Source organism: Geospiza fortis, unplaced genomic scaffold, assembly GCF_000277835.1.
Source record: "Geospiza fortis unplaced genomic scaffold, GeoFor_1.0 scaffold194, whole genome shotgun sequence".
Taxonomy (NCBI): domain Eukaryota; kingdom Metazoa; phylum Chordata; class Aves; order Passeriformes; family Thraupidae; genus Geospiza; species Geospiza fortis.
In genome coordinates this window covers 5,905,626-5,919,205 of record NW_005054322.1, presented here as the reverse complement: position 1 = coordinate 5,919,205, position 13,580 = coordinate 5,905,626, and the positions used below count along the sequence as shown (strand labels likewise).

Here is a 13,580-nt window from a genome sequence, read left to right as displayed (position 1 = left end):
CTGAAGGGAACAAGCTGTTACCACAGGACAGGGAGGGACCTCTGGGAGCGCCCTGGGCTGCTGTCGAGTGAGCTGGCCTAAGCTGCATTCCCCTTTGTTTTCTTGCCTCCCTCTGTTATCAATTCATCCTAAGATCCTTGGAACACAGATCTTCATGTGAATTCGAGTATTACAGTCCACTTGGAGTGGATTATAGCCAATAGCCTATTATTTTACTATTCCTGAGTCAAAGTACTTGAGGCCAAGATATAATTTCATCTTCAGCTCAGTGGCTTACAACTCAACTGAATCTTAAAAAAATCCCCCCTCCTTTAAGAAAAAACACAATGAAAGGGCAAACAGTATTTTTACATACAAAAAAGTGTTTTCAGAGGGTTTTTTTTTTTGTGTTAAAACATAATATAATTATTCAAATTATTCGTCAAGAGGGAATTTTCCAGAACTATATTACCAGGCTGAGTACTTTGATTTGAGGGCTGGAGACAGGAATAAAATACAGCTACAAGACAACATGAGAAACCATACCAGAATGAAATTGTTGTCCACATCATAAAGAAACTAATAAATCCTCTAACAGTGGAAAGCAGTACTTCATTTTTCAAGCTTGCAGTAGAGGTGATAAAGATTATAATTTCACCTCATGAAGCAGAAAATAATACTGGCATTTTACATTAACAGTTATGAAGAGTATTTTCAGGATGACAATTTCCAGTTAACATTCAAGTTTTCAAAGCCAATATTCAATACTTAAAACAAAACTTGCTTTTCTGTTATGTATAAAAAAAATAACCCATTATCTCCTGAAATATGAACCACGACAGTGAAAACAAATGAATCAAGGTATCAACTATCACACTGGTATTTCCCGAGGTTAATGCCCAAAAAAATGTTTGTCATCAGGCTTAGTCAGTAAGCCAAGTAATCAGCTTCCTGGTCTAGAATATACTGTAGAGTTCCTCAAAACTACCTGGAATCAAACAGGAAACACCAAACAAAAAGCTGAAAGAAGCTTACTTATTAACTTCTAATTACAAATACAATAAAGTCCACTTGCTCTCTGAAACAATTTGTACACATTCCAATTTTATGTTTAAAAAAAAAAGTGCATCTCAGCTTTTACCTGGGGTGACTACGATGATCCAGTGTATGCATTCTGTTCATGAGAAAAAGAAACCTTATTTCTCACTCTTTTACCGGAGGAAATTTGATTCTACTCAAAAGCCATTTTTTTCAACACCACTTTTGTTAAGACAGCTAAAAACAAACACTATGTCATTCATTGTGGTTTTTTCATGTAAAATGGACCAATTTTAATCATACTGGCAGTCTTAAAACACAGCAAACTGAATCCCATTCTAATAAACAGCTTTCATAGAGGTGGCTGTATTCAGAAAGTTCACAGCTGCTTGAAAATATGCAAATGGCACTATTTGACATTTTACTAAAAAATTAAGTAATCAAATTAATATCTTCCCGTAGTTTCAAGTGCAAAAAAAAGATAAACTACTCAGCTAGAATCTGGCAAAAAACTCACAGTTCTACTCTTGAAACAGAAACAAATACTCATCATTTTGTAAGATTTTAGACAGGAGTACTATTTCTTCTGCTGCTACTAACTTTACATAAAGGTCTAAGTCACTACAATGGAATAAAGTCTGTTTTTTAAAAGGTCCTCAGAATAGCTGAGGAAAACCAGCATTTTAAAGATCAATACTAACAATGCAGTCTCACTGTTCATAAAGAAAGGTGAGGGACAACGTTCTTTACATGACTTGCCCATATTCACACACTCCTGGCCAAACCCAGCCTGCAGTAAAGCCAAGTCTTCCTGAGTGGAAGCTATCCCTGTTAAGACTGTTCCCGCACAGCTGTGCCATGCAGTGAATATGAAGGTGTGTCACACCTGTTTTGAATTTAGTTTTGGTATCTTTCATCTCACATGAGTTTTGGCATGTACAGTAGGTAAGGAACTGGTTGGGTCATCACATCCAGATGGTCCAGGGCTCATGGGGTCAATCCAGACCATGCATTCAATGGTCAAAAGCTCAACACCTGGATGGAGATCAGTGATAAAGTGGTGTTGCTCAGGAATCCACACCGAGACCAGTATTGTTCAGTGTCTTCATCATCACCACAGACAGAGAGGCTGAGTGCACCCTCAGCACATCTGCAGGTGACACCAAGCTGAGTGGTGCAGTTGACACATGTGAAGGACAGGATGCCATCCAGAGGGACCTCAAGGGCAAACTCAAGGAAGTGACCTCATGGAAACCTCATGAGGTTCAACAAGGCCAAGTGCAAGGTGCTGCCCCTGGCTTTGGGCAACCTCCAGCATCTACACAGGCTCATGAATGGACAGAGTCCTGCCAAGAAGAATTTAGGGATACTGGTGGATAAAAAACTGGACATGAGCCAGCAATGTGCATTCACAGCCCAGAAAGCCAACTAGAATAATAAAACAAAGCATGGCCAACAGGTTGAGAGAAGAGATTCTTCCCCTCTGCTTTCCTGAGACCCCACCTAGAATGCTGCAACCAGCTCTGGGGTCCTCATCACAGGAGAGACATGGACCTCTTGGAGCAGGTCCAGAGGAAGGCCAGGAAGATGATTAGAGGGATGGAACATCCCTCCTAAGAGGAAAGGCTGAGAGCTGGGGTTGTTCCTCATGGAGAACAGAAGGCTCTGGGTTGACTTTATTCAATCTTTTCAATACTTAAGGGGAGCTTCAAAGAAAGATGAAGACAAAATTTTTTTGGAGGGTCCACTGCAACAGGACAAGGAGTAGTGGCTTTAAACCAGAAGAGGGAGATTCAGACTAGACAAAAGGAATAAATTGTTTCCAATGAGGGTGGTGGAACAGGTTGTCCAGAAGGGTGGTAGATGTCCCATCTCTGGAAATATTCAAGGTCAGGTTGGGTGGGGCTCTGAGCAACCTTATTTAGTGGAAGAAGTACCTGCTCATTGCAGGGGGGTTGGAACCAGATAACCTCTAAAGATCCCTTCCAACCCAAACTTTCTATGATTCTAAACACATATGAATAACTTTACATTAGGTGAAGCAAGGTGTCATTTGTCAGCTGCCAATGGGATCTTTCCAGCTCCATCTGGAACACTAAACAAAAGAAGGCCACACAGCAATCTAGTGCGTAGTCTTGGGCTGCTACTACCCTGCTTATACTTAGTCACCTGCAGGGCATGCTTGTTTCCTTGGGATCACAGCCTCACATTTCCTTGCAACTTGACCAAATAAGCTGGAGTCAACACACCCATCCTCCAGGCTGGCTTTACACTCACAGAATTAAGACTGACCTTTGTGACAAAAAGCCAGTTATACCCTTCACATTCACTAACAGAGTGCCCTGATCAGCACAGAAAACATTTCATTACACTGCATGGAAGTTTCACTTGGTAAAAATCTGAGCTACATCAAAGTAGTCATTTCTTTTATCAGGCTGAAAGCAGAAAGTGAGCAGGTCATGTCTCCTCATAAAAACAAATCTCTTGATATTCTAAAAATGCAGAACTTAGCCTCACTGCATATTTCATTACTGAATTTCCACTAACCTGTTTTCAGTGCATGCTCTGGTTCTGTAGAAGCCTTAGTGAATATATTAAGCCTCTTTCCTACTTTGAGACTTCTATAAACAAAAAAAGAAAACCGATATTTAGTATTTCACAACACCTTACAACATTGCCAGATAACAAATTAAAAAGCACAAAATATTTTCATGAACTAACAGATCTCTGGAGACAAAAAAAAAGGATAGTGATTCTCACTAAATCTTCAGGCTTTTAATCAGAGAGTGTTTCTGGCTTTACTATTTGTCTTAAACAGAGCTTCTCAAAACATTTCCATGTGAAAGAAGGAGCATAAATCAAGCACTATATTTGCAGTCAACTTTAACTGGAATATTTAGGGATCTGAAAAAAGGTAAACAGCATCAAACCACAGTACTAAGTGATTTTACAAAGTTGCGACTATCTGAAGACTTGGGTTTTTTCCCTGTAAAAAAAATATTGCACAATTCAGGAACAGAAAAGGCAACAGCTAAATCAAATAATTCCTGCTTTATGACATAAATAGACCTTTTTGGAAGATCACACAGCCACCTTCTCTGCCATAAGGCAAACAGTCAGAGTCTAACCATACGATATGTTTTCAATAGAATCACCCTGGTGCTCACTCTTTTGAATATACAAATATTTCACTCTGACCATCTATTTTCAATCACATTTATCATTACCATAATCTTACATTAAAAAAAAAATTAAAAAAATAATTACAAGACTTCAACATGTAGTCAAATTCTTATAGATGAAAACAAAAAAACCCCAATGTCTTTATTATCAACTATGTTTTTAATCGTATTATCTTCCAGGTTTCCACTGAAATTCTAACAGTTCTTTCATTTTGTTATTTCATATCCACTGGCAAGATTTATCCTTTCTGACCTTAAAATTCTACCCTTCTGGATTTACTGGAGATTTCTAATGGCCTCAACTACTTCTGCAAACCTGCTCTTGTCATATTACTTTTTAGTGATGAAACTACCCTGGAGCTATTTCAGCACACAACAATCTAGTTACAGAGCCTTGAAAGAATGTTGATTCAGGATTATATTTTCCAATCTGTGTGTAACTCCCAATGACACTGGCCAAAGATACATTGCATGTGTTGGAAGAAAGTTTATTTTTAAATTACAAGTTTAAATTACTATAAAGCATCATCACTCGTTTCATTGCAATGTACTAACTTGACTTAAATTTAGGTATTCTTCCTAACCCATTATTTTCCTACTATCAGTTGATAAGCAAATACATGAGATATTCAGGTATGCAGGAGGGAACTCAGGCCTGAAACTGGAGACAGTTTACTAACTATAGGGCTTTAAAAAACTATTTTAAGGTGCTGTTTCTGAAGTTATATACCAAGCACAGTTCCACCACACAGAGAATACTGTACATCTACTCACCCATGAACTCACACTTGTCCTTTGTTACTCAAATTCTGCTGTCAACATGATCTATCTAAACACAAATTATTCCCTCCATTTTCAGGCCCTAACCCCCCAAAACAGAGATTAATTTACAAAGTAAACTAGATACGAGAGAAGTTAATCTTACTAAAAAACTGCTATGGAAAGAATACATGGAGAAGGAATGCAATGATGAGCTGCCATGGGAAAATCCAAAGATTACAGGCAAAAAAAGCCCAGCTTACAGGAGTAGACCAAAAATATAAGAGCACTCCTTAATTCACGAGAGTGGCCACATAATACAGCAGCAAAATAAATTTAAGGAGTACCCTGAAATCACATCTAAATTATAAAGTTAATTTCATAAACAATTATCACAGATAACAAAGAAATCAATTACAGAATGAAGTCGTAAATAAATAAATAGACCAACTTTAATATGTCTTTAAAATCCCAACAGAATGGATGAAACTTTTCTAAACATAGAACATGGTCAAGTTTTGTAGAGGAGGAAAGCAAGCTTTCAAAACCTCCATTTCCCAAGAAGTTAAGAAAATGAAAAAATATTGTATTGTGCTTAGGTCAAAATAATTTAAACTAGTTAAAACAAGAACAATTACATTTCAGCACCAAGTATGTTTAATTATAAAATGTAATATTAAGAAAATGCACATTATTTGATTAGCTGGTTGCCATTAACTATCTTGTTCTCACAATTTATTTCAATTTTAACAGTACTTATCTTGAAAAATATTTAAGTAATTTCTTTAAGCTCTGAAGCATTGTAACATTAATATGTACAAGTAAATTTAAAGTATTATCCATTAGTAACTGCTTGCTCCTTCTATTGGAGGTGAACAGCACAAAAATACCTTCTGGAGTCCATCTGAGCTGATGACCTTTCAGGCCTTGTTCTTTGACCATCCTCACCCAACTGCAAGGAAATGCGACCGGATATCCTTGCACCCCACTGCTCTGGGGACTGCCTTTTAACTGTCATTTCTGAAATAACATTGCTGAAATGAAAAACATGAAATGTAAAAACTCAGCAGATCGACAAAGCAAGGAAGTTTGTCATATGTATTAACTAGAAACTCTATTCTCAATTGGTTTCATAAGCTTCTATGAGATAGAATTTTACGTTCCTCACAAAAGACACCCATCTTTAATCCATCAAACATTCAAGGCTGTTGTTTAAAACCATTTGTTACATTTATGTATAAAAGTGGTACTTTAGCCTATTAAACCTACAGTGAAGACTTTCTTTTAAATTATTTCGGTTTCAACTAAAAAAATCATATATCTCTATACTAATATTCACAGAGTGTACTAGGCATGTTTTGCTTAAGCAAATGGGGATACAAAAAATAGGTTTAAATAGGCAGATAAAAATCACCATTTTTTTGGACAGGAACCAATACTGCCCAGGGACAGAGAGCTGTGCTGCTGCAGACCAAAAGGAAGCTTGCCTTCACACATCAGCTGACATGGGCCAATCATGCCACCCTAATAAGTAGGTCACCTTTCCTGATCCACTGCAATCTGTTGCATTGCATAATCATATTACAGCATTAACAGACCACATCTTCCTTCGTCATTCTGGAGTGAAAATCATACGTGAAGAGCAAATGCTCTGATCTCCTCCAGCACCATACACAGCTCGGTCTGATCACAAAGGGCAAATCACAGTCCCCTTCTGCCCCTGCCCAGGAGCTCCCTTCACCGGCAACTCCACTGGCTGGGAAAGGCCAAGATGGTAGCTCTTCCTCACAGCCTCCTCTCCACCCAACCACTTCCAGTCACACACAGTCATCCCAAGTTGCAGCACTTAAGTTTCAAGACATAAATATGGACTCAAAAAAATAAAAATAGGCCAAGGCAAAAATACTGCATTACCCATTTTATGAAAATCCAAATGAAATTCAAACTATGCTCTTGGCAGCTTAAGTCAAAAGAGATTTTACTGACAAGAAAGAAATACTTCTGGAAAATTGTAAAAGCTAATTGCCACAGAAACACAGCATGATTTCTCTTCAGTCTTAGATGTGGTTTCAAACGGCAGAACAAGCATAGCTCTTCCAGTACCTACTCTGAAATAAAGGCATCTAAAAACAAGTTTGAAATAATTTTATTTTCATTTTAAATAAAAAGCAATCTCCGATTAGTTGCATATGTCACATTAGAAATTACTCTGTGAAGTGGCTACTGGCATTAGTGAGCTGGTGTTGGGCCAGAGGCTTGACACACTTAAAAGGGTCAAAGGGACATAATTCCTAAGGTCAGCCATACACAGCCCAGCCCAACAGCTTGACTCAGCTGTGACCTAAAAGACTGGTGTTTTCCCGTGCTTCAGGGAAGTCAGGATTGCTCAGAGCTGCTCTCTTTCCTGAATTACTTGCAGTTTTGCCCTGTAGATGTGGAAAGCATGTGGATGTGGATTGAGCTATCAGAACACACAGTCAATGGTATCATGTTCCATGCTAGGAAATCCTAATGTCACCCTACCATCGGCATATGAACATTTCTGGCAGCAACATTCATCGCTCCATCATGAAAAGTGCACTGTACTAACAAAAGTAGAACCACAAAGATTTTTTTAATGCCTTTTGAAACAAAAAATATTGGTTTAAAAAGTCACACTCCAATGCCAGTGTACCGACAGTGGTTAGATATTATGTATTCCCTCGTTCCAACACATTAAAAACTGAAGTTCCTACATACACCTGCCTTTCAGAGATGGGAAGTGGTAGGACTTTTGTAACAACCACAGACTCTCTCTCTTTCCTGATTATCAGCCAATAATTATAATACTTAAAACGGAGACCCAAGGAGCTTTGGATATATTCAAGCCAAAGCTCTGAATTACTACTCTTGCTCATCCAAAACAGGAGCTGAAATCGTAGAGCTGCAGATTTTATTTCGGTGCAGTGCTGTTGTGATTTCCATTGAGCGAAACTTCAGCCCACACTGAGGAAAATAAATTCCTCTATCGTTAATATTTTCCCCTCCTAGTGAATGCCCTGTCCCCCGTGCTTTCTACAAGGCTATGAGATGACTGCATACAACAGCGACCTCTGGCGGTCTTGCCACAGTCCTGGTAAAAAAAATCTGTACAAAAGATCTGGACAACATTCAAGAAATTTCATATAATAAATCACAATAGCAGTATTCAGTTTTTTGCAGCTCAGCACTATGTAGCTCTACTGCTTGTGAAAGTATCTTGCTTTTAAATATTGTAAATAACTGAGAAATATATATTGGCTTTTAAAATATGTAAGTATATTGAATGCAAAACCTCTACAGAAAAAAAGGGAAAGTTAAATTGCATGTATTCTCTTACTGTCAAATAAAACTCAACACAAAATAATCACGCATGAACAAAAGTGAATGCTTTCTAATATATTAAAAACATCTTCACACATTGAGTGGGTTGAGGTATCATGGAGCATAAATCACACCAAATCAGGTCTGAGGCTGCTGGGCTTTGTAAAATCAACGTTTTTAAACACTAGTCAGAAACCAAAGAGGACTGTATTTATCTCAAAGAACTAAGAGGTCCATACTAACTCTAAAAGGTTACTATAACCAAGTTTTTTGTCATGAAAATCAGCACAAATTGCTGGTCTTTCTTGAAAACTCACCCACTGATAAAAAGTTTCTGCTACCTAACTCTTGAATAAGGAAACTACAACTTTTCAGCAAATGGCGGCAGCAGGAGGAGTGAGTGTATTGCTGGGAGAAACAAGCTAGGTCACAAAGCTGCCTCAGGGAATAGAACTTGCCAACTCAGAGCACAGCAAGCCAGCCATGACATTCCAAAAAGGCTGGCTCTGGCTGAGGAAAATGCATTTTTCTAATGATAGTGCTTCATCCACAAGCATGTCATAAAACATTGTAATACCACATCTTAACCCACCAATCAAAAATATAGAGGCACTATATAGCTGCAGCTTTTAAATTTCTGAAGAATTTAAACTCTCTTTCAAGAGAAAAAAACATGTTTGCTTTGACAACGACTTCCTTAGTCACTGTCTTTCTTCCACTGCAGCCAGAGCTGGGTCAGTGCTTCAGGAAAAGCACCGTAGGTAAGGAGAGAAAGAGAGCCTGTGATGCCAGCAGGCAAAGAAACCACACCTAGACAAGAGCGTGTGCACCCTAAGGAAGGGAGACCGGCACATTTCAGGCTGGGCACTGCACGTGTCAGCTCAGTATCTCTGTGCTCCTCCAGCATCTTGGGTATTCAAGAAGGTTTGAATTACATTTAAGGTGGTCACCCACAGCCTATGCCACTGTTAAAGACATTTGTGTACTCTGCCCTTCTAAAAAACTTGGTGACAGAGAGTGAACAAACTCCCTAGTAGGTAACAGTCTAATGAACATATCTTCTATATAAACAGTCCTTATATCTGAAGAACAGATATTTTGCTTAATGAAGTCATTCACTGAGCATTGTACACCCCAGTCTGTGCAATCATCTAACTCAACCTGTTTGCAAGCATCTATCTCTCTCTTCCTTAATTTCCACTCAGGCAGACATCAGCCACAGACACCATTAGCTCTTTTTGCAGAACACTGACAATCATTCCAGCAGATCCTTTACTGATACCTACAAGTAGAAATACATGTAACCTACAGATGATAATAGATGGGTCAAGCTTAGATTCTCAGTTGGGGCAAATTCGTTTTCACAGAATAAAACTAAGATAGGCAGCTTGCAGTTCGCACTGCAAACAGACATAAAGAAAGGTTTCACACTCATATTTTGGTAAAGATCCAATTTTCTGTTGTTCAGCATTTCACCTGGATTTAATGCCTTATTTTCTGAGCAGGTATTTGAATACTAGGTGAAAAAAAAAAAAGAAAAACAGTTGCCTTTAACCATCATCCAAAAGAGCTGTATGCACAACTGTTTGAGTTTCCAAACAAATGTTTCTCATCTGTTTGAAAGCCACACTGGAAACAGAGTTAAGCCAAGAGATGAGTTTCATGCGTTGACTGGAAAGTTTTGAAAGAAGGGTGGGGCTATAAACAGAGCTGCTCTAGTTCAGTTCTGCAGAGCTGTCATGAAAATTCACCAGTCCAGACAGAACGTCTGAAACATCTACAAATCCATCCGTTGTGTGAGAATTCTGGAAGCTTGTGGCAAAAAAAAAAAAAAAAAAAAACCCCAACCAAACTCACAAAAAGAGCTGTTATTTTGCTAGCCTGTCCAAGAAAGCAATGATCCTGGGCATGAAAGCAATTCTGTTTCTGCAAAACCACTTTAGAGACATGACAGCAAAATTTAGAGAGTTTGGTATAACCAAATCAATAATGTTACCAGTATTCATGAATCCTAAGGATACACTGTCCAAAGGTATCTTTTAGGGGCACCTTCCCAACACAGAAGGCAGTCACCTTCAGGATGACATTGCAAAACAGGAATTTCTGACGTAATTGAGAAAAACAATCAATACACAGACCGTATGTTAATAGTTCCCCCCTTCTTCTGTTTATCTGTGGTTTCTTCATGTCTTCTTAGCTGCGCAATGAGTTCTGATTCTGTCTGTTTCTTGTTGCGTGGAAGGGAAGATGCAACTGCAGAAGCAGCCTTCACCAGTTCTGGATTTAAACTGTAAACAGAGACACAACAGATACAGAAACAAACAAGCAAACAAAAAAAAAACCCAGGAAAAAAAAGCTTTTAGTGTATTTGTCATTTCTGTGCTGCCATTTTATATCTTAATAACTCAGAAGCTCATCAGGTATTTTCCCAACTGGGGGTGGCCAGTGGGACAGGCAGGTTTGCCCTACATTGCCCTAATTATCAAATGCTGAAGGACTCTGACAAGCTCCTGCTCCCCAGCCTGGTGAAATGGCAGCCCTGTGCCACTGCACAGCCTGGAGACCACTGGCAGCACAGACCGGTGGGATGATAAATATGATGTAACACAATGCGGACAGGAGCAGCCATAAAGACTCAACAATCATTATGCCATTCTTAATTTTTTTTTCTTTTTGCTCAGTTTTGCTGTATTTTATCTGAACAGTATTTCCCTTCTCCCATTAAAATAACTTTCCACAGGCAGGTGCTAGTGCTACCTTTCCACAATCTCACTGTAGAAAAAGGCAGCATAAGGCTGACAGCATACAGCACCTTTTGCTCAGATTCTCCCCTGTGATTTACTCCAGTCTACAACTCTGCACTACACTCCCTTACAAGATTCTTTTCCACTGTTGGAAACGGTTTATTATGTCCTAATAAATGAAAAAAGAAAGCTGAAATAAGGATAAAACAGGCTAAGAAAAGTTTGCTACACTTTACCGTTGGGTGTCTTCTGTAATTCCCTGAGGCACAGAACCTTCACTGTCCGGGCCTTCCAGCTTGTTCACGGCTTGCTTCTTGTTCTCACTGGCTTTTAATTGTTGGAGCTTCTTCCTGTAGCTCACCTCCACCTTCATATTACCAATAATGTCTAACAGCTGCTGCTTTGTTGTTTCTGCTCCATCCTCCTGCCTCTTTGCTGCTCCTTCAGGTGTGCTGTCTTTGGAAGCAGCAGATTTATCTTTGTCTTTTGAAAGCAGGCTGCTTGTGCTGAAGAGTTCCTGTTTGCTAGATGATACACAAAGTTAGGAAGCAGAAGTTAAAAATAGGGTCCAAGGCTGAATTTTGTAAACCTACCAAAAACCCCAGAACAACAGTTACAACTGTCTAGGCCCAGCTGAGTGCAACCTGAGTATGTTCAGTACATGTCAAACATGTACCTTTTGACTTTCGAGAAGGGCTGAGACACCATTTCAAACTCTTGATTACTTCTGATTTCCTCATCACAAACACAAAGTAAACAACTTTACACACCATTTATTTGTGGAGGAAATAATACAGAGTTTGAATTTACTGGTACCTGATACTTAAATTCATTGGTACTATAGAAAACTTACCAAAACTCTTAATATGAGTGAATAAAGAGATAATTCCCTGAAAAAAGACTGTACACACACGTAACTTCACATGTTTTCACACTTGTGGCACTATTACAGATCACGTTCCCCTACTCTGCAACATGGATTCTGCTACAAGTTAACCCAGAAACAAGCAGAAAAGTTATTTGGGTTATAGCTCCTCTGCTTAGTTTAGCACATCACTGCAAAGAAGCTGAAACTGACACAGCGCAGCCAAGGATGTGAAACCAGGGACAGCAAGGAGCTGCTCAGGAGATTCTGCAACAGACACAGCTGCATTCTCTAGAAAAACTATCATAAAATTCAAAGAGCTGTTCTCTATAACATTCTAAAAGGCAGTGTTTCAACCTTTACATTCACGCCTACTTACTTTGCTTAAAAATCACTTTCAAGTTACAGAAATGAAAAAATAAATATTTATTCTGATTCAAAATAAAAAACTTCAATAGATCTTAAAACAACTCCACAAATCTGAAGGAATTGTGGCATACCTCTCCTCCTCACATACATCTCTCTCTGGCTAAAAAGGGAAAATCTGCCAGTTTCAGCAGGCACTGCATCACACTTAGGTCATTCTGCACTTGATAAATTGTCAGCATTAAAACCTAAATTTCAATGTTGAGAAGCAACAGGAAAATTTAAGGAAAGCTTCAGAACCTTATTACTGAGAAGATGGTAGGAGCCCTGCTGTTTTACACTGCACTGCTCCCCAAAGGTCCTTGACTAACTCCTTTTTTGTTAATTCAGGCCGCATGCTCTTTAAAACTATGTAACCATTCAGAAATCACAGATTGTTAAAGGGTTGTAAGGGACCTCAAAGATACCTAGCTCCAACATTCCCTGCCATAGGCAAGGTCACCTCCCACTAGACTGGGTCACTCAAAGCCTTGAACATTGCCAGGGCTGGGACATCCAGAACCTCCCTGGGCAACCTGTTCCAGCATCTCACAACCCTCAAGCACAAGCATTTCTTTGTAATACCAAACCTAAATTTCTCCTTCTTCCATCTGTACCCTTTATTCCTCGTGTAATTTGTACTCATATTCCTGAAGAAAAGTCTCTCTCCAGCTTCCCTGTAGGCCTCCTTCAAACACTGGAAGGTTGCTATGAGGTCTCCATGCAACCTTCTTTTCTCCAGGCTGAACAGCTCCAATCTTCTCAGCCTTACCTTAGCCTACAGCAGCAGCAAAGCACAGCAAGGCTGAAAGCCTCAGGCACTCAAAGCCAGCAGCACACTGCAGTCTGCATCCCTGTATTTCACCTACCATCCAGTCTGCCTTCTGCTGGGGAGCCCGGCCTCGGAAAGCAAGCACAGCTCCCAAAGAACCCTAGCTGCTTTGAACATGAGGCCATCACAGCACCGGTGCTTGTTCAAAAATATCGAGGAGTTTTGAAGTTTAAAAAACAATGAATGAACGCACAACTGAGGTGTCATTAAAAGCAGCTTAAAATACTTTAGTAAAAACGAAGAACTCCCAAACACAGCTCTTAGCCCGTACTTTGTGCAGAAACAAAAACACCCAGCAGGCAGCGCCGCTCTGCTGATACAGGGAGCAAAGCTACGGTCAGGTCACACATGCGGATCATTCACACCGTTCCAAGACGGGAAGGACGGCAAGGAAAGCAACACGAGAAACACGGCCCACGCCACTCCCCTCCACC

At 39.4% G+C, this 13,580-nt stretch overlaps 1 protein-coding gene across 1 annotated transcript in view; it reads right to left on the bottom strand.

Annotated features, from left to right (window-relative positions):
• MRPS31 (mitochondrial ribosomal protein S31) overlaps nt 1–13,580 on the bottom strand; it is a 19,805-nt gene that overhangs the window by 5,932 nt on the left and 293 nt on the right. The window contains exons 2-5 of the mRNA XM_005420791.2: nt 11,281–11,568; nt 10,439–10,588; nt 5,849–5,992; nt 3,565–3,638 (exon numbers count right to left, since the gene is read on the bottom strand). Of these exons, the coding sequence (XP_005420848.1) occupies nt 3,565–3,638; nt 5,849–5,992; nt 10,439–10,588; nt 11,281–11,417 (505 nt within the window). The 5' untranslated portion in view covers nt 11,418–11,568. The remainder of the gene's footprint in view (nt 1–3,564; nt 3,639–5,848; nt 5,993–10,438; nt 10,589–11,280; nt 11,569–13,580) is intronic.